This window comes from Martes martes (genome assembly GCF_963455335.1).
Source record: "Martes martes genome assembly, chromosome: 5".
Classification (NCBI taxonomy): Eukaryota; Metazoa; Chordata; class Mammalia; order Carnivora; family Mustelidae; genus Martes; species Martes martes.
This window is the reverse complement of record NC_137892.1, coordinates 88,861,673-88,888,042: the sequence shown is the minus strand read 5'-3', so window position 1 is coordinate 88,888,042 and position 26,370 is coordinate 88,861,673. Positions and strand designations below refer to the sequence as shown.

The window sequence follows — 26,370 nt, the reverse complement described above, 5'->3', positions numbered from 1 at the left end:
TAAATAAATAAAATATTTTTTAAAAAACCCTCATAGTCATGATTCCAAATCCCAATTATACTCATGTCATTTAAGAAATTAAGCTTTTGTACTTTTCTAACAACATATACTGTATTATGTATCATATACACTCTTTCAGCTATTTTATTTAAAAATTACCAGAAATTTTTTTAAGATTTTATTTATTTATTTGACAGAGAGAGAGAGAGAGAGACAATGAAAGAGGGAACACAAGCAAAGAGGGAGAAGCAGGCTTCCCGCTGAGCGGGGAGCCCAGTGTGGGGCTCAATCCCAGGACTCCAGGATCATGACCTGAGCCGAAGGCAGATGCTTAACCAAATGAGCCACTCAGGTGCCCCCCCAAAATTATCAGAATTGTTAAAAAACAGACATAAATAACATGGTTACTCTATCATACTAAAGCCATCATTTTATGTTTTCTCTTAAACAGGATCAGCATCATTGGTCTATACTAATTACCATAAGGATGAAATGGTGTTTGTTCCTCCAAGAATCTGATTTACCATCTTTATAAAGGACAGATAAAAATCTAAATAACACTATTGTACCGTGAATCTGTTAATGAAAATATCTTCTCACCAACCCCAGTAAAATGACTACAGTCCAAAGAATAACCCAACATTTGGGTAGTATTTTGTAAACATAGGAGTGTTAAGAAGAAAAAGACAGAAAAGACAGTAAGACTACCTTCCCAATTAGCTAGTACTTGCCTTTACCCTTGCAGTAAGTAATATACTCCCTATATCAAGGGAACATGAAGGCAGGGTATTAGTACCTGAAAGAGAAAGAGAAAGAGAGAGGAGAGAGAGAGCAAGCAGTGGGGAGGGGCAGAGGGAGAAGCAGACTCCTCACTCAGTAGGGAGACCAACACAAGACTCGAACCCAGGACCTTGAGATCACGACCTGCGCCCAAGGCAGCCGCTTAACCAACTGAGTCACCCAGATGCCCCCAGGAAACCCTATCTGTAATTATCTCAAGTGGTGATAGTTTATATGCTCCAATTACCACACTGTGGTATGAAACTGAAAAAATCATTAGAGAGAACAAGGAAAAAGGACCTGATTTAAGACTGAGGAATCAGAAAATGCTTCCTAGAAGTAGCCCTAAACTAAGATCTTGAGTATTAAAATATGGAACCACTAATAACTGCAGGAGGAGAAAGTTCCCCAGTGGAGGAAATTATTTTTTCCAAAGATCTAATAGAAACAAAGAAAGCACAGCAAGTTCTAAAAACAGAATTATTTCTGAAAGGCTGGAGTATAAAATGTAAAAGGCAGCAAAGAGGGGCGCCTGGGTGGCTTAGTTGGTTAAGAGTTTGCCCTCAGCTCAGGTCATGATCCCAGGATCTTGGAATCGAGCCCCACGTTGCGCTCCCCACTCGTCGGGAGGCTGCTTCTCTCTCTCCTCCCCACTCATGCTCTCTCACTATCTCTGTTTCAGTTTCTCTCAAATAAATAAAATCTTTAAAAAAGAAAGAAAAGAAGGCAAAGGAAATGAGGGAGATGAGAGAAATAGACAGGAGTCATTTCACAAAAAGCCTTGAAGGTACGTTAACAAGTCTGAACTTTACCCAAGAACAATGATGGGTTTTACACAGAGGCATAATAGGACCAGATTTTCTAACATGTAACAAAGGATATTCTAGCTTAAAATACATTAAAAGAATTGATGGGGGGGAAACCAGAGATGTCAAAAAGAAAAAACAAAAACAGCCAGTTAAGATACTATTGCAGGGGTGCCTGGGTGGCTCAGTCCGTTAAGAGGCTGCCTACGTGTCAGGTCATGATCCCAGGGTCCTGGGATTGAGCTCCACATCAGCCCCCCTGCTCAGTGGGAAGCCTGCTTCTCCCTCTCCCTCTGCCTGCTGCTCCCCCTGCTTGTGCTCTTTCTCTGTCAAATAAATAAATAAAATCTTTAACAACAATAACAAAAAGATGTGACTGCCGATGGTGGAAATAGCTGCTTTAAAGGTAGGGGGGAAGATTACAGAAGGAAATACCACTTAATAGAGAAAATAGGGAAGAAGTAATATTCAGAAATATAAGAATTTTCCAGAACTGGGGGGCCTGGGTGGCTCAGTCGGTTAAGTGTCTACCTTCAGATAAGGTCATGATCCCAATGTCCTGGCATGGAGCCCAACACTGGGCTCCCTGCTCAGTGGGGAATCTGCTTCTCCCTCCCCCTCAGCTCCTTCCCCCAGTTCCTGCTCTGTCTCTAAGAATCAAAATAAAATCTTTAAAAAGAAAAAGAAAAAAAAGAATTTTCCAGAGCTGATGGAAGATCTTAATCCTCAGATTCAGGAAACCCAACTTAAACGAAGTAGCATTAAGAAAATATGGGTATTCTCTCTCACTATCTCTCTCTCTCTCAAATAAAGAAATAAAATATTAAAAAAAAAGAAACAAACAAACAAACAAACCAGAGGGGTGCCTATGTTGATCAGCCAGTTGGGCAGCTAACTCTTGGTTTTGGCTCAGGTCACTATCTCGGGGTCCTGGGATCCAGCCCCATGTCTGGATCCTCGCTCAATGGGGTATCTGCTTGAGGATTCTCTCTCTTCCTCTTCCTCTACTCCACCCCTCACTTGTGTGCAGGCTCTCTCTCAAATAAATAAATCTTTTAAATAAATACATAAAAGTAACCAGAGAAAAAAGACAAAGGAATAACAATTAAGCTGACAGATGATTTCTCAACAGCAACAACAGAAGCCAGAAGTCAGTGGAATATTATCTTTAAAAGACCTGAGAAATTCCCAAATATATAAAGCAAAGTGAAACCTATCCTCCAAACTATGTATACAATAATAATGAGCACTTAACTACAGACAGAGTGATCTCTAAACACCAGTGCCCACCCACTAAGCTAAAAGATGGAGAAACTGGTATGTATCACCATGGAGATTTGACATCTCTCTCTCAATAATTAACTGAATAATCAGAAAAAAAATCAGTAAGAAACACAGAGAATCTGAACACTACAATTAACAATGTATGTGTGCATCAGTGCACATGTGGGCTTGTGTACACACATACATTTCAGGCTGAGGTAACAAAACTATAAGAGTATGGCAGTGGAAAGTATAGGATTACTGAAGGGGAGAGAATAGAGGGTGTAGTGGGAGATACTATTAAAAATACATATTAGGGCAGTATTGTAAAGTATACTAAATGCAGAGATAGGGATCATGCAATTAATTAAATACTGGGTAACCTACAACGATAAGAGAAGTAGAAAACAAGAAAGTGGAAAATATAAACTAGAAGTGGAAAGATAAACTGTCAAATGATGAAAACCAGTATATACAGCATAATTCTTCTTTATTTAAGAAAAAAAAAAAAAAAGTATAGTGGGGCACCTGGGTGGCTCAGTGGGTTAAAAGCCAATGCTTTCGGCTCAGGTCATGATCTCAGGATCCTGGGATCGAGCCCCACATTGGGCTCTCTGCTCAGCAGGGAGCTTGCTTCCCCCTCTCTCTCTGCCTGCCTCTCTGCCTACTTGTGATCTCTGTCAAATAAATAAATAAAATCTTTAAAAAAAAAAAAAAAGTATAGGGACACCTGGGTGGCTCAGTTGGCTAAGTGTCTGCCTTTGGCTCAGGTCATGATCATGGGATTGAGTCCTACATTGGGCTCCTCGGCTCAGTGGGGAGCCTGCTTCTCCCTCTGCCTGTCTCTCTCTCCCTCTCTCCCTCTGACAAATAAAAATATTTTTAAACAATAAAGTTCTTTTAAAAAAATTATATACATGTATATGAATGTGTTTATAAAATAGTTTGGAATGATACACACCAAACTGTAGAGGTGACATCTGGGGATGTGCAGGGAAGAGGGGAAAACACCATCTTCATTTAATCATGCTGTATTTATTGGCTACTTTTCTTTTTTTTTACAGTACCCATTATAATGCTTTTGTCATATTAAAAAACATGTAAAATAAAAGATTAAAAAGAAAAAAAACACAATGAAATGTTCTAGGAAAGAAAATGAAGTTTAACTGTGCAAGTTTTTTGTAGCTGCAATTAGCATTTCAAATAGTACCAACAAGCCAGCTAATCTATTTCTATTATCTGGCAGATTCAGGATACTCTATCAATATTTGAGAAACTCCAAAAAAAAGGTAACTTGGGGAAAAAAATTTCCTGGGGTGTCTGAGAGGCTCAGTTGGTTAATCGTCCAACACTTGATCTCAGCTCAGGTGTTGATGTCAGGATTGTGACTTCAAGCTTACTTTAAAAAAAAAAATCCTAATATTCATCAAAACTGAACAGAATGCTAAAATCATCATCTGTGGCAATTTTACCGTAATATTCTTTTCAATTATAAAAGTTAACACATGCTTGCTATAATTTATCCAATGCAAAGATTATAAGAAAAAAAATTTCATGCCCATATCCCACCCAATTTCCTTAGGGTAACCAGGGTTAATGTAATACATATACGGACATATCTTTCTTTTTAAAGATTTTATTTATTTGACAGAGAGAGAGAGAAAGCACAAGCAGGGGGAACACCAGAGGGAGAGGGAAAAGCACGGTTCCTGCTTCAGGAGCCCAACAAGGGCCTCGATTCCAGAACCAGGATCATGACCTGAGCTGAAGGCAGAAGCTTAACAGATTGAGCCATTCAGGCGCCCCCCTGATATATCATTTTGAATGTTTATATAGAGCTCTTACTTTCTGTGTTTTCATAAAAAGAGAATCATATACACAGTACTTTACAGCTGGTTACTTATTCATCAGGATAATTTTTAGACGTATTTACCTACAGCTGCAAAAACAGGTTTTCATTTATCTACATGAAATAGTTTTATTTTGAGTTTTTTTTAATTACTTTGTTTGAGGGTGCCTGGGTGGCTCAATGGGTTAAAAAGCCTCTGCCTTCAGCTCAGGTCATGATCCCAGGGTGCTGGGATCAAGACCCACATCGGGCTCTCTGCTCAGCAGGGAGCCTGCTTCCTCCTCTCTCTCTCTGCCTGCCTCTCTGCCTACTTGTGATCTCTGTCAAATAAATAAATAAAATCTTTAAAAAAAAAAGTTACTTTTTTTTGAGAACAGTAGAAGATATAAAATTCAATCTAGAAGAGTTGGGCTAACAAGAATGATAAAATAGGACACAATAACATCCTGGTCACTAAAAGTTAAGTTTTTCTTTTTTTGTTTTTTGTTTGTATGCGTAATAGTTTTGTTTTTACAATACACCTTTCTAAGCTACAAATCTATTATCAAGTTTGTTTAAATTATGGTCAGTAGTCAAATAAAAATAAACCTAAGTAACCTAAGACACTACACAGTCAGGCCATGCCAAGTTGGTGCCCCTAAGAAATCCCCGGGAGGATACAGGGGGTGTCTCACCAATTCCGTAGAGGGCTGAGTCAGATTCTGAACTACTGCCTCAAACAGTACTCACACAAATTAGATAAAGTGACCTATGAAGTCATTGCAACCACCCCCATTTCAGGAAATCTTGGCCCCAAAGAAATAACAACCAGTCTTTTGCCCAGGCCAACTTTTACTATATATAGGATGGACCTTCTACTCAAGCCCAAGAAGAAGATCTCATCAAAGGTCTTAATGTATATGGAAAATGTAATAAATTCCAATTATCCAAGAATTTACTAAGTTACTCTGTCATCACCTTTTTCCCTAGCAAAAAAAAAAAAGAAAGAGAGAGAAACTGTTTTCCTCATTGCAGCACCATCCTTCAGATAGTTATACCTATCTACGTTAAATGAATTACAATACGTAAGAGACAAACATCAAGACCCTTTAAATACTATTATCATTACCCACTCTCATGCCAACCCACCACAATATGTGGTATTTAAACATATATTGTGTGTTTTCCTTTTTTTTTTTTTTAAAGATTTTATTTATTTATTTGACAGAAAGACAGCAAGAGAGGGAACACAAGCAAAAGGAGTGTGAGAGGGAGAAGCAGGCTTCCCACGGAGCAGGGAGTCCGATGCGGGGCTCAATCCCAGGATCCTGGGATCATGAACTGAGCCGAAGGCAGACACTTTAACGACTGAGCCACCCAGGTGCCCCCCCACTTTTTTTTAAAGATTTTTCTGTTTTTACTGAGAGAGCAGGTGTGAGAGAGAGAACGAATGGGAGGGGCAGAAGGAGACAGAAACCTAAGCAGACTGCATGCTGAGGAGGGAGCGCAATGCGGGGCTCAATCTCACAACCCTGAGACCACAACCCAAGCCAAAACCAAGAGTTGGACACCCAACTTACTGAGATGCCCAGGCACCCCTGCTTTGTTTTTAAAAACAGACATGTTCGGGGCGCCGGGTGGCTCAGTGGGTTAAGGCCTCTGCCTTCAGCTCGGGTCATGATCCCAGGGTCCTGGGATCGAGCCCCACATCGGGCTCTCCGCTTGGCGGGGAGCCTGCTTCCTCCTCTCTCTCTCTGCCTGCCTGCCTCTCTCTCTGTCAAATAAATAAATAAAAATCTTAAAAAAAAAAAAAAACAGACATGTTCTTTTGAAGGCAATGGAGAAAATACATTCAGATTAACAACATCCCATCTTCAAAACTCTCTAAATTTCCAAGAGACTATTCTGTTTTCTTCCTTCCTTCCCTCCTTTTTTCTTTCCTTTGCAGGGAGAGGGGTGGAATCTTACACACTGCCATGAATATGATTGATTTATTGTTCTAACACAGTTTGAAAAAATGAAAACAATGTTACATGACTTTGGCAGGCATACGTTTTCACTTAACATCACATAGTGAGATAATTAGCTTTTTCTTAAAATTTACTGTCAATATTCACTTAAAACTCACCTCTAATTCTTTAATTTTTTCCTCTGCTATTTTCTGTTTCTCTAACAGTTGACTGTGAATTACCTCCTTGGACTGAAGAATAAACCTACAAAACACAAAAAAGTTGAGTATTAAGCCACATGACCACCATAATCATCAAAATCAACAGCTACATACCATAAATATTAAACTAAGAAAATTAAAACAATGATCTCCTAATTCAGGACCAATAAAATGCATTGCTATGTTAATGTGACAAACTCAGAAAACCATCACAGGTTTAAGCCTTGGCTGAGAAGAACTAAAAGTTTAAAAGACAATTCTGCTTACTACTCTAAGAAGGGAATCAGACTTTAAGATTCATAAATAAATGAAAAAAATTAAAGGGATAAAAATCTATCACAGACTAAGAAAAGAGTTAAATAATAAAAATCTCCCTTAATTTTTATTTTTTCTGTTGTCTAGATCAACTTTTATCTAGATATTTTTTAAACAATATTTATAAATTAGAGCTCCCCCTCCAATCTTTTTAAACTTTTTTTTTGTAACAGCACTAACTCATGACCTTTTAAAGTCACAATCAAGTACTGTGCTAGGATCAATGCATTAGTGTTTATAGGAGTTCCTCAAACAAAAAGCACTGTATAAAGCCTAGTATCTTTTATTATTATTTCCAGAGTTTATAATACCTCTGAGAAGCTCAAAATGCACAAGTGGAAAATTTCAACTTTTTCCATTTTATAGTCAGATACATTATTTACAACTGATAAGAGTGGAAATAGGCAGAAACTTTAAAAATTAACACTGAAAAAAAATAAAATAAAATAAAAATTAACACTGAATACATTTTGTGAACATACATTCATGATTTCTGCTGTAGAGAAAGGAAGAATAAACTATTTTCTATCCTCAAAAAAGTGAATGAATTATTTCCCTTCTACTGGAATTAAGTGTCCAACTAGGCTATAACACATTTCCATTAAAGGCTGAAATTAATTAGGCAGATAATTTCTTCACTTTTATAACTTAGAGTTTAGGGGCGCCTGGGTGGCTCAGTGGGTTAAAGCCTCTGCCTTCCGCTCAGGTCATGATCCCAGGGTCCTGGGATCGAGCCCCGCATCGGGCTCTCTGCTGAGCCGGGAGCCTCCTTCCTCCTCTCTCTCTCTGCCTGCCTCTCTGCCTGCTTGTGATCTGTCTGTCAAATAAATAAATAAAATCTAATAAAATAAAATAAAATAAAAATTATAACTTAGAGTTTAGCAACAAAGAACTAAACTTCATTTCTTTTTGTTGTTGATTTTATTGAAGTACAATTGACAAATAATAGTCTATTAGTCTCATGTGTACAACACAGTGATTCAATATTTGTATATACTACAAACTGATTACCACAGTAAGTCATCATCTCTAACCATATAAAGTTAATATAATATTATTGACTGTATTCCCCATGCTGTACATTATATCCCCAACACTGAAGTTATTTTATAACTGGAAATTTGAGCCTCTTAATCCCTTTGACCAATTTTTGCACCCCTACTGCTCCCCACCCCTAAACTCTGCATCTATGAGTCTGGGTTTTGTTTTCTTTGTTCTGTTTTTTTAGACTCCACTGATAGAGAAATCACTTGGTATTTGTCTTTCTCTGACTTATTTCACTTAGACCTTCTAGCTACATCTATGTTGTCATAAATGCCAATATTTCATTATTTTTTATGGCTGAGTACTATTCCTATCCACATGTGGAGGGGGTGGGTATGTGTTTTATCGTATGTTTGTTGGCCATCTGTATGTCTTCTTTGGAAAAACATCTATTCAGATCCTCTGCCCATTTTTTAACTGGATTGTTTTTTATTGTTGTTGTTGAGTTGTATGAGTTCTTTGTAATATTTTAGACAGTAACCCCTATCAGACATATGATTTGCAAATATCTTGTCCCATTCAGCAGTTTACCTTTTCATTATGTTGACAGTTTCCTTTGCTGTACAGAAGCTTTTTAGTTTGATGTAGTCCCACTCATTTATTTTTGCTTTTATTACCCCTGCTTTGGGAGTTAGATGCAAACAACAAAAACAAAAACAAAACAAAAAACCTCACTAAGACTAATACAAGGAGCTTACCACCTATATTTTCTGATAGGAGTTTTATTGGCTTAAAGTCTTACATTGAAGTTTTTAAGGCACTTTAATTTTTGAATATGAAGTAAGATTGTGGTCCAGTTTTCCCAGCACCATTTACTGAAGAGACTACCCTTTCCCTACTGTACATCCTTGTCTCCTTTGTCATAAATTGACTATATACACATAGGTTTACTTCTGGGCTCTCTATTCTGTTTCACTGACCTGTATATCTCCCTTTAACAGAATGCCAAATAAGAAAACATATCAAGGTAGCAATATGCAGTTTTCTCTACCAACCACAAACAACAACAACACAAAGCCAAACAAACAAAAAACCATCACTGTGCCTAGGGTGCGTTTTTACCAAGAGGATCTGTTATTGTAGATATAAAACAAGTAAAGACAGACCACAAATGGCAACTCCAGCTTTGTCCAGACCAGTGGGAGAAAACTGTTCCTCTTCTTTATGAATATACCCTGTCATATATAATACAACCCAGTAAAGTTCTCTTTCACTCCACTAATAATCAACCTTGTTAATGTCCTTATGTGGACAGTCCACATGATTTAACTGATAACCCTGGTCTTCAGCAGTAAGTTGATCCTTCGTTAAAATCTTATTCATATAGTCACTGCCAAGACAGTGCATATTCGTGCAAAATAAGGATTACTATAGAACATTTTGTGACTAAAAATTCTTATTAGTCCAAGAGACAGGTGCTGTTTCTGGTAAGACTATGATTTATTGAATATTTTTCTCAGAACTATTTAGTACAGGGGAGCCTGAGTGGCTCAGTCAGTTAAGCAGCTGCCTTCAGCTCAGGTCATGATTTCCAGGTCCTGGGATCAAACCTCGTGCTGGGCTCCTCACTAAGTGGGGAGTCTGCTTTTCCTCTCCCTCTGCCTCTCAAACTGCTTGTGCGTGCGCTCTCTCTCTCTCTCTCTAATAAATAAATAAATAAATAAAATCTTTAAAAAAAAAAAGAATTAAGTAGTTTTTGAAGAGCAAAGTGTTTTAAACTATATTAAGTCTCAGTGATACCATGTAAAAAATTACTATAAATCTAGGCCCAAAGTCACCAAATTATGTTATTAGATGCACAATTTTACTAACAAAGCCTTTTAGCCATAGAAATAATTTTCAGAATAAAATACACATTTTTAAATAGCACTGATTGCTGGCCAGTGAGTAGTATTTCCATGTAATAGGTCATCAGACATTACCTTTATTAGTGTCTGGGAAATTTTCAAAGCTAAGATTAGAGATCAAGTCATTACTTATGTGGTCTTTAAAAATAAAGTATCTGAACAGATACTAAATCCCCCGAGCAGAAAATAAAATTACTAGAAAGCAAGAACACTCAACAACAAAAACATGTTTTTCCATAGCCACACAACCCTTAGGTAGCTATAATGGACTATGCCAATTTCAAAGGCCAGAGAGATGTCACTGAAGTTAGCCAATTTACTATATAAGCTTAAGGACATCTCAGTCACAAAAGTTTTAAACAAGGATGAGTACCGAGTAGACACAAATGTTCACCTCAATGAGTAGTTACACTGTAAAATTCAAACAAACAAAAAAAAACCTTATGGAAATTTTAGTTTAGTCCTTTATTTCTGAAAAAACACCAACCATAAATCCAATGAAGATTGGGAAGTGCCCCAAGAAACATCTGAATTTCTGGAAAAAGTCTTTAGAAACATTTTATCTATTGTTAAAAGGCACTGAATTATCAGACACTATTTTGAAAACACATAATAATGTAATAATGAGTCACATATCATAAATAAATATTAGGCACATAGTTTCTCAAAGTAGAGAATCTCACAGAGATCCTGCCTGATAGCTTATGGAAAGCCAAATGGTAGATAAAGGATTCTGCAGTTCAAAATGTGCCACAAAGGAAAAATAAACTGTAAAGAGGAAAGTTATTTTTATATGACAAATAACATGCAAAGAATGTGCTTACAATATTCAGGATTATATATTCTAGACTAGAGTCACTGCTTTATAAAAGGCCTTTACACTGGAAACCAACGCTATGTGGCCCTGCACTGTCAACTTCCAAGCCCAAGTAGCCTCCTATTTCCTAATTTATTTAGAATAAAGCCACCTGAAATACACATTTTTTAAAAATACATAATTTTTATGATGGCTTTTGTGTTTGCTTCCTGAGAAATGTCAGAGGTTATGTTCTGAGCTGTCCAGTAGGATGGTACATGACTTCTTTTTTTTTTTTTTTTAAGATTTATTTCAGAGAGAGTGAGAGACAGCATGAGAGGAGAGAAGGTCAGAAGGAGAAGCAAACTCCCCATGGAGCTGGGAGCCTGATGCGGGACTCAATCCCGGGACTCCGGGATCATGACCTGAGCCGAAGGCAGTCGCTTAACCAACTAAGCCACCCAGGTGCCCGTGACTTCCACTTTCTTACAATTCAGCATGAATTAAGAGTGTTGTTTGCCTACCCAAAATACAAGCCAAGATGAGTGACAATGTTGTCTTTTGGGTATGCTCACCTGGACACAGAGTATTTAGACACAATAATATGCTTATGATAATGTAGTTTGTATGTGTGAGAAACTTTTATTTACTTTTTATTTATTTTTTAAGATTTTATTTATTTGACAGAGCAGCAGGCAGAGTGAGAGAGGGAATACAAGCACAGGGAGTAGGAGAGGGAGAACCAGGCTCCCCACTGAGCAGGGAGCCCAATGAGGGCTCAATCCCAGGACTCTGGGATCGTGACCTGAGCCGAAGGCAGATGCCCAATGACTGATTCACCCAGGCGCCCGTGGGTGAGAAACTTGTGGAGGATATCTGAAAACATACGGTATTTAGGGCATTCACAAATTAAGTGGCACAGTAAAGAATGAAAAGGGGTGCCTGAGTGGCTCAGTTGGTTAAGCGGCTGCCTTTGGCTCAGGTGGTGATTCCAGGGTCCTGGGATGGAACCCCACATCCGGCTCCCTGCTCAGCAGAAAGCCTGCTTCTCTCTCTCCCTCTGCCCGCTGCTCTGCTTACTTGTGCTCTCTTTGTCAAATAAATAAATAAAATCTTAAAAAAAAAAAAAAAGAATAAGAATGAGTCTATCTTGGGACACCTGGGTGGCTCATTTGGTTAAGCGTCTGACTCTTGATTTCAAGCTCAGGTCTTGATCTCAGGGTTTTAAGTTCAAGCCCCATGTTGGGCTCCATGCTGAGTGTGGAGCCTACTTAAAACAGAGGCACCAGGTGGCTCAGTCGGTTAAGCAGCTGCCTTCAGCTTGGGTCATGATCCCAGAGTCCTGGGATCAAGCCCTACATTGGGCTCCCTGCTTGGTGGAGAGCCTACATCTCCCTCACCCTCTACCTGCTGCTCTGCCTGCCTGTGCTATGTCTCTGTCAAATAAATAAATAAAATCTTTAATAAAAACAAAACAAGTGAGTCTATCTTGCTTCTTTACCTCATCCCACTGGTGATCCCAATTCAATTAAAAAATAAAAATATTTTTAAAATTCAACACAAGAAAAAAATGAAATATACAGTGAAATGGAATATTTTTTTAATTTGACTAAAGATACATCAGTTATGTAGGAAAAGTGTAATCTTCACATTTTAATTCTCGGAATGTAAATAACTTTTCAAGACAAAAGCTAGGAGTTCAGATTTTTTTTAAAATAGTTAAGCATGACATAAAAAAAAAATTCATTTTTACTCAAAAAAAAACAAAAACAAAAACAAAAACCCAAACACTTGGGTATCTTTTTTTAAGTGAGATATAACCAACATGTAACATTATATTAGTTTCAGGTATCAGTTCTTACTGGAATATAAGGGCTCTGCTATTTTTATTTTTGTAAGTAGGTAACAAAAAGCAAATCAGGTAGATTGTGAACAATTTCTAAAAGTAAGAAGACATAACATTAAATAATTAACAACTTATAAAGCTTTGGTGAGCAGTGCTACGAGTTGCTGAAGTCTCACTAAAAGTAATCCTACATTTCCTAAAAAATTTTTTTAAAAAGTCTTAACTTAAAAAAAGAATCAAAGAATGTGTAACCGTAACTGGCCTTCTCATGGGTTATGGTCCAAATTCGGCCTACTGTATGGTTTAGAAAATCTCCAGCACAGGCTTTTATTTACAGTGTTCCTAATTAGGTGGATTGCAAAGTTCAAGTAAACTTGATGATGGGTTAATAAAAATTAATCATACTAAGAGAAAAAAAATATTAAAAAAATAAACAACAAAAAAAAATAGAAAACAGCACGCAAGACCTAAGAAACAATATTGAGCAGTCTAACATATGTGTAATTAGAGACACAGAAGGAAAGAGTGAAGAAGAAACACCTGAAGAAATAATGAACAAGAATTTCCTAAAACAAATTAAAAAAAAAAAAAAAAAAAAACACCAAATCACAGTTCCAAGACACCTGGAGAAACCCAAGCAAAAGAAAACAAAAGATGTAAACAGATAGCATAATCAAACTACTGAAACTCAAAGATAAACAGAAAATCTTAACAGGCAGCCAGAGAAATGACAGATTATGTTCAGAAAAACAAAGAGGCACAACAAACTTCTCGTCACAAATTATATATGGCAGTAGACAATGGACTGACATTTTCAAAGGACTGAAAACAAAAAGTTATTGCCCCAGAAGTGCATACAAAGTGAAAATATCTTTCAAAAATGAAGGAGGGGCACCTGGGTGGCTCAGTGGGTTAAAGCCTCTGCCTTCAGCTCAAGTCATGATCCCAGGGTCCTGGGATCGAGCCCCGAGTCGGGCTCTCTGCTCAGCGGGGAGCCTGCTTTCACCTCTCTCTCTCTCTGCCTACCTCTCTGCCTGCTTGTGATCTCTGCCTGTCAAATAAATAAATAAATAAATCTTTAAAAAAAAGAAAAAAATGAAGGAGAAGGGGCACCTGGGTGGCTTAGTAAGTTAAGTAGGCGACGCTAGATTCTGGCTCAGGTCATGATCCCAGGGTTCTGGGATCAAACCCTAAGTCAGTCTCCATGCTCAGTGGGGAGTCTGCTTGAGGATTCTTTATCACTCGCTATCCCTCTCCCCACTCATGCACACTCTCTCTCTCAGAAATAATTTTTTAAAATACTTTATTTTTTTTTTTTTTTTTTTAAAGATTTTATTTTATTTGACAGAGAGAGAGAGAGAGATCACAAGTAGGCAGAGAGGCAGGCAGAGAGAGAGAGGAGGAAGCAGGCTCCCCGTGGAGCGGAGAGCCCGATGCGGGGCTCGATCCCAGGACCCTGGGATCATGACCTGAGCCGAAGGCAGAGGCTTTAACCCACTGAGCCACCCAGGCGCCCCAATTTTTTAAAATACTTTAAAAGGGACGCCTGGGTGGCTCAGTTGGTTGAGTGGCTGCCTTCGGCTCGGGTCATGATCCCAGGGTCCTGGGATCGAGTCCCGCATTGGGCTCCTTGCTCGGCGGGGAGCCTGCTTCTCCCTCTACCTCTGCCTGCCTCTCTGCCTGTACTCACTCTCTCTGACAAATGAATAAATAAAATCTTTAAAAATAATAATAATAATAAAATACTTTAAAAAATGAAGAAAAATTTTAAAAAAAAGTCGAGGCAATTTATTTTGACAAATATAGACCATAAAAAGTGTTAAAATTAGTTCTTTAGCAGGAGTATAACAAGGCAACTTACAAAGAAATGAAAAGCACTGGAGACAGTATAAATTAAGATGAATATAAGAGACTTTTTTTTATTGTCACTTTAAAAAGATTTTATTTATTTACTTGAGAGAGAAAGAGGGAGAGAGCACAAGCAGGGAGAGAGCAGAGGGAGAGGGCCAAACAGATTCCATGCTGAGCATGAGCCCAGTGTGGGGTTTGATTCCATGATTCTGAGATCACGACCTGAGCCCAAAACAAGAGTCAGATGCTCAACCAACTGAGCCAACCAACTGATTGTTAATCATTTTAAAAGACAGGTGACAGCCTAATGCAGAGATTGGCAAACTATGGCTAGCAGTCCAATCCAGGCACATTTGCTTTTATAATGTCTATGGATATTCTCACAACAAAGGCAGAGTTAAGAGAGACTGTTGTGACAGATATCATATGGCCAGTAAAGTAAAAAATATTTAGTGTCCGGCCCATCACAAAACAAGCTTGCCAACTCCTGATCTAAAGCAATCTATAGGGGAACCTGGGTAGCTCAGTTGGTTAAGTGTCTGCCTTTGGCTCAGGTCATGATCCCAAGGTCCTGGGATCAAGTCCCGCATTGGGCTCCTTGCTCAGTGGGGTGTCTGCTTCTCCCTCTGCCTGCTGCTCTCCTGCTTGTGCATACTCTTGCTTTCTCTAAGAAATAAGGAAAATCTTTAAAAAAAAAAAAAAAAAACTATAACACGTAAAAGGTGTAACAGTAAAAAGAAAAAAAAGGAATGGGGGAAGGGATTTGAAATATAATATTAAAGATGAAGCAATATAATAGTACTTAAAGGTAGACTGTAATAAAAACATGTTGTAAAAACAGGAAAATCGTTGATTTTTTTAAACTAAAGACTCATAAGCCAAAAATGAAGATAAAATAGGACCATAAAAAATTATCTAAAAGTGGAGTGCCTGGGTGGCACAGTTTGTTAAGCATCTAACTCTTGTTTCAGCTCAGGTTATGATCTCAGGGTTATGAGATTGAGCCCCATGTTGGGCTTTGGGCTTTCTGCTCAGTGCAGAATCTGCTTGAGTTTCTTTCTCCTCCCTCTGCTCCTCCCTGCCACACATGTTCCTTCTCTGAGATAAATAAATCTTAAATATATATTTATATATATATAAATAAAAACTAATCAAAGAGAAAGAAAAAACTATTAAAAAACAAAAAATAGGATACATTTATATATATAAATACATTTATATATATAAATACATTTATATATATAAATACATTTATATATATAAAAATACATTTATATATATAAATACATTTATATATATAAATACATTATATATAAATACATTATATATGTAAATACATTTATATATAAATACATTTATATATATAAATATATATATAAATACAAAAAATAGGATACATTTATATATATAAATACATTTAAAGGATATATTTATATATAAATATATAAAGTATATAAATATATACATATAAAATATATATATATAACCTAAAAGGCAGAAAAAAAGGAAAAGGAATAAAGAACAAATGAAACAAAAAGAAAACAAGTAGCAGAGTGGTAGATTTCAATCCAACCACAGCAACAATTACTTGAAAAATAAATGATCTGAACACCCTAATTAGAAGGCACAAATTGTCAGACTGGATTAAATATCATGACCCAACTACACAATCACCAATAAATCTACCTAAAATAAAAACACATATATAGGTTAAAAGTAAAAGCATGATCACACCCACCGGGATGTAAATAATGAAGAAAATAACAAATGTTGGATAGGATATAGAGAAAATGGAACCCTCATACATTACTGGTGGATAGGTAAAATAGCATAGCTTCTATGGAAAACATAGAGTTAATTATGACACAGCTATTTAACTTCTAGTAATATAGCCAAGAGAAATGAACACACACACACAAATATTCAAAGCAGATTATTCATGACAGTCAAAAAGTAGGAACAACTGAACTGTCCATCAACTGATGAACGGCTAAATACAAAGTGGTAATGTCCTACAATGGTATATTACTCAGCAATGAAAAGGAATAAAGTACTGACTGATACATACTACAACATGGATTAACCTTTAAAACATAATGCTGAGGGGTACCTGGCTGGCTCAGTCAGAAGAGCATGTGACTCTTGATTTCAGGTTCATGAGTTCACTGGGTGATCAAGAGGAAATAAGGAATACTTAAAATAAAATAAGACAAATAAAATATAATGCTGAGAAGGCAAACACAATCATATTATACATATATACGTATATATTATAAAATGGTACAGCCACTTTGGAAGAGAGTTGGCAGGTTTCTTATAAACTTAAACAATCACTCACCACTGAACCCAGCAATCCCATTCCTAAATTTATATCTGAGAAAAATAAAAACATATGTCTGCAAAAACAAAACAAAACTGTACACAAATATTTAGGACTACTATATTCATAATTGCCCCAAACTGGAAACTCAATGTCCATCAACTGGTGATCAGTGAAAATGTGGTGCAGCCATACAACAAAATGCTATTCAGCAATAAAAAGAACTACTGATACACACCTAAGAACATCAAGATCTCAAAATTACACCAAGTCAAAGGCAACAGACACAAACAGTTATATACAGTATGCTTCCATTTACATGACATTCTAAAAAGGGAAAATAAGTGAAAAAAATAAACCAATAGTTAATAGGGAGTAAGAGTAAAAAGAGAAGAATGACTAAGAAATGTTTTGAGGAGATGTAAATATTTAAAACCAGACTGTGGTGTTAATTACACAACCATATATGTTTGTCAAAAGATAGAGAACTGTATGACTAAAAAGGGGAAGTCTGGGGGACCTAGATGGCTCAGGTGATTAAGCATCGACTTGGTTTCAGCTCAGATCATGATCTCAAGAGTTGTGGGATCTAGACATGCATCAGGCTCTGTGCTCAGTGCAGACTTTGCTTGAGTTTCTCTCTTCCTCTGCCCCTCCACACTGCCCCCCCAAAATGAATAAATAAATCTTTTTTAAAAAGAAAAAAAAAAAAGGGGTGTCTGGATGGCTCAGTCGGTTAAAGCCTCTGCCTTTGGCTCAGGTCATGATCCCAGCGTCCGGGGATCGAGCCCCGCATCGGGCTCTCTGCTCAGCAGGGAGCCTGCTTCCTCCCTTCTCTCTCTGCCTGCCTCTCTGCCTACTTGTGATCTATCAAATAAATAAATAAAATCTTAAAAAAAAAAAAAAGAAAAAACCAATCAGGAAATGGTTTTATTTGTAACAAAATGGAAATAGATTAACCCTAGAATGACATTAACATACGTACACTTAAGAGTTTCAAAGTGACTAAAGAGCATCCATTTTTTAAAATTACGAAATAAAATCAGATACTTATCAAGAATAACTGATCAAAAAGAAAAAAATGTGGAAGTTAAAGAACTAGGGGTGCCTGGGTGGCTCAGTTAATTAAGTACCTGCTTTCAGCTCAGATGATGATTTCACCATCCTGGGATCAAGCCCCGTGCTGAGCTCCCTGCTCAGTAGGGAAATCTGCTTCTCCCTCTCCCTTTGCCCCTCCCACCACTAGTACTTTCTTGCTCTCTCTCAAATAAAGAAAATCTTTTTTAAAAAGAACTAAAAAAAAATTACAAGTACAATAATTAGTTAAGGGATACACAAGATCAAAAGATGGAAAATGGATGTGGATGGAACTACAGGGTATTACGTTAAGCAAAATAAGTCAATCAGAGAAAGACAATTTTATGATTTTGAGCATATGTGGAATTTAAGGAAAAAAACCAGAGGCTCATAAGGAAACGGAGGGCAGAAATAAAATAAGATGAAATCAGAGAGGGAGACAAACCATAAGAAACTCTTAACTAGGGGCGCCTGGGTGGCTCAGTGGGTTAAAGCCTCTGCCTTCGGCTCAGGTCATGATCCCAAGGTCATGGGATCGAGCCCCATATTGGGCTCTCTGCTCAGCAGGGAGCCTGCTTCCTCCTCTCTCTCTGCCTGCCTCTGCCTACTTGTGATCTCTGTCAAATAAATAAATAAATAAAATCTTAAAAAAAAAAAGAAAGAAAGAAACTCTTAACTATAGGAAATAAACTGAGGGATGCTGAAGAGGAGGAGAGTGGTGGGGCAGACTGGGGTAACTGGGTGATGGGCATTAAGGAGGACATGTGATATAATGAGCACCAACTTTACAGACAACTGATGAATCACTGAACTCTACCTCTGAAACTAATACAGTATATGTTAATTAGTTGAATTTAAATAAAAGTTTTTTAAAAAGATGTAAACTATTACCATATGATTTCACTCATACATGGAATTTAAGAAACACAATAAATGAGCAAAGGAAAAAAAGAGACAAACCAAGAAACAGACTCTTAACTATAGAGAACAAGGTGATGGTTGGGGCGTGGTGGAGGGGGTGTGGAGGGAGGATAGCTCAAACAGATGATGGGGATTAAGGAGACACTTGTCATGATGAGCACTGCATGATAATGTATGGAATTGTTGAACCACTATTTTGTATACATGAAACTAATGTAACACTGTATCTTAACTATACTGGAATTACAATCTAAAAATAAACAAATATTCCTATATATTAAAAAAAGATGTAAAATGTGAAGTCAAACACAAAACGTGATGGGACAGGATTAACAATGTTAAGCTTTACAAGGGGGTCAAACTAAGACACCATTTTAGACACGTCATTGTATGTAAGCCTCATAGTAACCACAAAGCAAAAATCTCTTGTAAATTCACAAAAAATAAAGAGAAAGAAATATAAGCATACCACTAAAAAACTCATCAAACTACAAAGGAAAAGATCAAGAGAAGCAAGGAACTAAGAAGAACCACAAAAACATCCAGAAAGCAATTAAGAAAATGGTTACAAGCACAAATCTATCAACAATTACTTTAAATGTTAGTGGGCTAAATTCTCAAGTCAAAAAACAGCATGAATTAATAAATAACACACATGACTCATCCACCTACTGCCTACAAGATACTCCCTTTAGATGTGAGACATACACAAATTTTAAGTGAAAGGACAGAAAAAGATATTCAATGCAAATAGAAACCACAAGAAAGCTATACCTGTATCCAACAAAACAGACTTTAAAACAAAGACTGTAATAACAGACAAAATAGGGCACGACATACTGATAAAGGAGTCAATCCAATCCAATAAAGATGATATAACATTTGTAAATATTTACATGCCAACCACAGGAGCACCTAAATACAAAGCAAGGCAAGGCACCTGGCTGACTCAGTCAGAAGAGCATGCAACTCTAGATCTCACGTTGGATATAGAGATTACTTAAAATAAATTTGTTTTAATCTTTAAAAATAAATAATTAAAGCAAATATTAACAAATCCAAAGGGAGAAACAGGAAGAAATACAATAATAGCAGGGCACTTTAATGCCCCCACTTCCATCAACAGACAGAGAATCACTAAGGAAACATCAGCCTTTGTGACACATTTAACACCGAACAGACTTAACAGATATTTACAGAACGTTCCATCCCAAATCAACAGAATACACACTCTTCTTAAGTGCATATGAAACATTTCCCAAGTTAGATCATATGTTGGGCTACAAACAAATTTTAATAAATTTGAGAACTGAAATCATATAAGCATATTTTCATGAAACTAGAAATTAATTACATGTTAAAAAAACCTGGAAAATTCATAAATATGTAGAGACAAACAACATGTCACTAAGCAAGCAATGCAACAATGAAGAAATCAAAAGAGAAATTAAAAAATACTTTGAGATAAATGAAACTGGCAAGGCAAAATAGCAAGATTTACAGGAAGAAAAATCTCAAATAACCTAACTTTATACCTCAAGGAACTAGGGTTAAAAAAAAAAAAAAAAAGACAAAACAAGGCTCAGTTAGGCAAAAGGAGGAAATAACAATGAGAGGAGAGAGCATGAGAGTAAAAAGACAATAGAAAGATCAATGAAATTAAGAGCTGGTTCTTTGAAAAGATAAACAAAATAGACAATCCTGCAGCTAGAGTCACCAAGACAAAAAAAAAAAAAAGGAGATGACGCAACATCAGAAATGAAAGAAGAAATGTTACAGTCGATAGCACAGAAACTCATGGGGTCCTGGGATCCAGTACCACATTGGGCTCCCTGCTCAGTGGGGAGTCTGCTTCTCTTTCTCCCTCTGCCTCTCTCCACCCTCCTTCATGCACTCATGCTCACTCTAAAATAAGTAAAATATTTTTTAAAAATGATACCACACATACAGGTCATAAAAGATGGAACAATTTTACGGCAACAAACTGGATAACCTAGAGGAAATGGATAAATTCCTAGAAACATACAATCTACCAAAACTGAATCATAAATATATACAAAATCTGAACAGACCGATTACTACAGAGACTGAAAGAGTCATCAAAAATCTCCCAAAGGGTTAAAGTCCAGAACCAGAGGACTTCACTGATAAATTCTACCAAACATTCAAATAAGAATTAATATCAACCCTTCTCAACTCAACTCTTCCAAAAAAAAATTAGAGGAAACACTCTCACATTCATTTTAGGGGGCTACCCTAAATTTTAGGGGCTACCCTAATACCAAAACCAGATAAAGACAACAAAAGAAAAGAAAATTACAGGCCGATATACTGATGAACATAGAAACAAAAATGCCCAACAAAATCTTAGCAAACCAAATTCAACATACATTACAAGGGGAGACTAGGGAGATTTCCAGGAAAGATGGTGGAATAGGAGAATCCTAAACTCACCTTATCCCACAGAACAACTAGATAACGCCCATATCAGCATAAATGACCCAGAAAATCAGCATAATCAGCAAATCAGCATAAATGACCCAGAAAATAACCTGAAGACTGGCAGAACAGACTCTCCACATCTAAATGTAGAGAAGGCGTCACATCAAAGAATATAGGAAGGGTGGAAAGCCAAAGGGATCCCAAAGACTGTCTGTGGGAGGGAGGGACTGGCAGATGCAGAAAGGGGAGATGACCAGATCCCCAAACCAGGTACCCCAGGCACAAGGGACCCACATGGGGAAGACAGATCCCCCATAACATCTGGCTCAGGAAACCAGAGGAGCCTAACAATCAGTAGGGATTAACACCTGGAATATTCATAATTAGGAAGCTCTGGTCTAGGAGAGTGGGGAGGGTACAGGCCCTGTCCTTAAAGAGACAACACAACAGGGATGCCTGGGTGGCTCAGGCAATTTAGCATCATCTTGATTTCGGCCCAGGTCATGAGCTCCTGGGTTATGGGATCAAGTCCTGCATCAGGCTTCACACTCAGTGGGGAGTCTGCTTGAAGATTTTCTCCCTCTGCCCCTCACCCCCCCTACATACATGTGTATACACACTCTCTGTCAAATAAATAAACCTTTAAAAAAGAGAGAGAACAAGGAACATTCCTGCTGAGATAGAGCACAGAAGCAGCAGTTTGAAAAACGCCTGGGGTATATGGGAAGATTTATTGACTAATCTCAGAGTCTGTACGGGAAGGGTTGGGACCTTTGGGAACTAAAGACCTGGCAGATACCACTTATCTTCCCCACCCTACAGCATAGAAACACCTGTGGGAACCAGCACAGCACCTATACTCCCCATCTTGCTTGCTAACAGCGTCCCCATCCACAGGTACCTCTGCAGTTCTGCCCCCTCCAACCTAGCAGGCCTCAGCAAGAGTTTTCCCAGGAGGCTGCAGGGACATAGCACAGACCATGCTGGCACCGTGAACCCCACTCCATGTTCTGCTGCTAACATGCTCCCTCCAATATGCCCTTGTTCAGAGCCCTTTAAAGCAGTGTCACAAACCTGGTAGTTTGCAAGCAGTCCCAAGAGGGTATAGCACCACTTCAAAGTGACTCCTTTCCAAGGGAGAAGGGAAGATAACCCCACACACCACTACAACTACAGCCCCAACTGGAGGCAGACACTGGGTCTAACTGCAGGCCCTTTCCAGCAACAAAAGTTTCTCAGGGGACAACACAGGGAGAATACCCTGAAGTTCAGTGCTACCACATCTCTAGCAAAAACCTGGTCTGACTCAACTCAAGCACAAAGTGGACCCAGACTGGCCCATTAACAACACAGGGGCCAAACCCTGCCCACAAGGGGCAAAGAGAACTATTAAAGATGACTAGACTGAAGGCAAACACAGATCGGACTCAACAGTAGGGCACACACAACACACACAGGAGACACCCCTAAGGGCCAGGACTGCTGAAAAGGGAACACTGCACTGCAGGACACTACAGGACCTATTCTTCATCAGGACACTACTTTCAAGAACGGGAGAAATAGCTGACCTTCCTAATATACAGAAACAGACAGAGAAGAGTTAGACAAACTGAGGAGACAAGGGAGTATGCCCCAAATCAAAGAACAGGACAGTATCACAGCAAGAGAGCTAAATGAAATGGAGGTAAGTAATATGTCTGATGGGGAACTTAAAGTAATGGTTAGAAAGACACTCTATGGAGAAAAAAAAGTGGAGACACCCTCAACAAAGAGAAAGAAAATGTAAAATTAACCAGAGATGAAGAATTCAATAACTGAAATTAAAAACAAACCAGACAGAATAAATAGTAGACTAGAGGAAGCAGAAGAAGGAATCAGTGACCTGGAGGCAGAGTAATGGAAAGCAATCAAGCTGAACAGGGAAGAAAAAAATAACAATAATAAATGAAGACTTTGGGAACTCAGTGACACCATCAAGTATAATAACATTCACATTATAGGGATCCCAGAAGGAAAAAGAGTTTGGGGGCAGAACATTTATTTTAAGAAATAGTTGAAAGCTTCTCCAGTCTGGGGAAGAAAACAGAAATCCAGATCCAGAAGGCACAGAGAGCCCCCAACAAAAGCAACCCAAGGAGGTCCACACAAAGACACAAGTAATTAAAATGGCAAAAAATAAAAATAAATAAATAAATAAATAATAAAAAAAAATAAAATGGCAAAAAGTAGTAATAAAGAGAAAATTTTAAAATCAAGAGAAAACAGTTACAAACAAGGAAAAACCTGTAAGACTATGAACTGACATTTCAGCAGAAACTTGGCAGGCCAGAAGGGAGTGGAATGATATATTCAAAACACTTAAAGAAAAAAACCTGCAACCAGGTTTTTCTCTATCCCAAAAAGAGAGATAAAGAATTTCCCAGAATAGAAGGAAAGATAAGGAGTTTCCTGGACACACAAAAGTTAAAGGAATTTATCTCCCTCTCTCAAATAAATAAAAATCTTAAAAAAAAAAAAGATAAACCTTTAGCCAGACTCATTTAAAAAAAGGTAAATAAATAAATAAGAGAGAGAAAAGACTCAAAATCAGAAGTGAAAGAGGAGAAATAACAACCGACTCTACAGAAAGACAAAGGATTATAAGAGAATGATATGAAAAATTATAAGCCAACAAACTGGACAACCTAGAAGAAAAGGATAAACTCCTAGAAACATATAACCTCCCAAAACTGTATCAGGAAGAAACAGAAAATTTGAACAGACCAATTACCAGCAATGAAATTGAATCAAAAATCAAAAAAATCCCAACAAACAAAAGTCCATGACCGGACAACTTCATAGGTGAATTCTTCCCAACATTTAAAGAAGAATCTATTCCAAAAAACAGAAAAGGAAGGGAAACTTCCAAATTCATTCTGGGACCAGCATTACCCCCATACTAAAACTAGATAAAGAAACTACAAAAAAAGGGAATTATAGGCCACCATCTCTCATGAACATCAATGCAAAAATCCTCAATAAAATATTAGCAAATCGAATCCAACAATAATTTTTTAAAAATCAGTCACCATGATCAAGTCAGATTTATTCCAAGGATGCAAGAGTGGTTCAATATTTGCAAATCACTGTGATACATCACATTAACAATAAAAGAAAGGATAAGAACCACATGATCATTCAATATATGTAGAAAAAGCACCCGACGAAGGATAAAACACAGTCACAGGGCACCTGGGTGGCTCAGTCATTAAGCATCTGCCTTCAGCTCCGGTCATGATCCCATGGATCCTGAGACTAAGCCCCACATCGGGCTCCCTGCTCAGCGAGAGGCCTGCTTCTTCCTCTCCCACTCCCCCTGCTTGTTCTCTCTCTCTCTCAAATAAATTAAAATCTTAAAACACACACACACACACACATTCATGATGCAAACCTTAAAACAAAGTAAGCTTAGAGGGAACATACCTCAACAAAATAAAGGCGATATATCAAAAACCCACAGCTAACATCATACTCAATGGTGAAAAATGGAGAGATTTCCCCTAAGATCAGGAACAAGACAAGAATGTCCACTCTCACCATTTTTATTTAACAAAGTACTGGAAGTTCTAGCCACAGCAATCAGACAAGAGAAAGGAATAAAAGGCATCCAAATTAATAAGGAAAAAGTAAAACTTTCACTATCTGTAAATGACATAATACTATAAACAGAAAACCCTAAAGACTCTACCAAGCAACTATTAGAACAAATGACTTCTGTAAGGCTGCAGGTCACAAAACCAACATAAAAAAAGAAAAAACAAAAAGAAAAAATTCCAAAATCAATGTACAGAAATCTGCTGCATATCTATACACTAATAATGAAGTACGAGAAAGAGATGTTAAGACACAATCCCGTTAATAATTGCCCCCAAAATAATAAATACCTAGGAATAAACTTAACCAAGGAGATGAAAAACCTGTACTCTGAAAACTATAAAACACTGATCAAAGAAACTGAGGACAATACAAATGGAAATATAGTCCATGCTCATGAACCAGAAGAACAAATATTGTTAAAATGTCCACATTACCCAAAGCAATCTATAGATTTAATGCATTCCCCATCAAAATTCTGATGGCATTTTTCACAGAACTGCAACAAACAATCCTGAAACAAACAATCAAAGACCCCAAATATCCAAAGCAATCTAACAAAGGGGGAGGTGTCATGCTTCCTAATTTTAAACTATATTACAAACCTATAGCAATCAAATACAGTACTAGCCTAAAAGCAAATACAGATCAACAAAACAAAATAGAAACCTCAGAAATAAACCTACATATACACGCTCAATTAATTTACAACAAGGGAACCAAGAATATACAATGAGGAAATGACAGTCTTTTCAATAAATGGTGTTGGGAAAACTGGACAGCCATATGAAAAGAATTAAACTGTAACATTATCTTACAGTATGCACAAAAATCAATTCAAAATGGATTAAAGGCTTGAACTTAAGATCTGAACCATAAAACTCCCAGAAGAAAACTTGGGCAACAAATGCAAAAATATGTAAGGAGGACTATGTCAAACCAAAAAGCTTCTATGCAGCCAAGAAAATAAATGAAAAGGCAACTTTCAAGTGGGAGAAAATACTTGCAAATCAAATATATGATAGGGTGTTAATACCCAAAATAGATAAAAAAGAACTTTCACAACATAACAAAACATAACAAAACAAAACATACATAACAACATAACAACATAACATAACATAACAAACAAAACATAACAACACAACATAACAAAAAAGAAAACAACCCTCATTTAACAATGGGCAGAGGATCTAGATATACATTTTTCCAAAGACAGAGAGATGGCCAACATGTACATGAAAAGGTACTCAACACCACTAATCATTAGGGAAATGTAAATCAAACCACAATGAGATATCACCATAAATCTATGAGAATGGCTATTACGAAAACACACGAAATAGCAAGTGTTGGCAAGGACAAGGAGAAAAGGGAAGCCTTGGGCACTGCAGATGGAAATATAAATTGCTGTAAACACTATAAAAAATA

At 37.3% G+C, this 26,370-nt stretch overlaps 1 protein-coding gene across 4 annotated transcripts in view; it reads right to left on the bottom strand.

Annotated features, from left to right (window-relative positions):
- The window catches only part of PFDN1 (prefoldin subunit 1), a 66,189-nt gene that overhangs the window by 26,172 nt on the left and 13,647 nt on the right, over positions 1 to 26,370 (bottom strand). For all 4 annotated transcript variants that reach the window (XR_013966848.1, XR_013966849.1, XM_080804026.1 and 1 more), the window contains exon 3: positions 6,806 to 6,890. Coding sequence is in view for 2 of the 4 variants with exons in the window: in XM_080804026.1 (XP_080660152.1) it covers positions 6,806 to 6,890 (85 nt within the window). In the remaining 2 variants the exon portion in view is untranslated. The remainder of the gene's footprint in view (positions 1 to 6,805; positions 6,891 to 26,370) is intronic.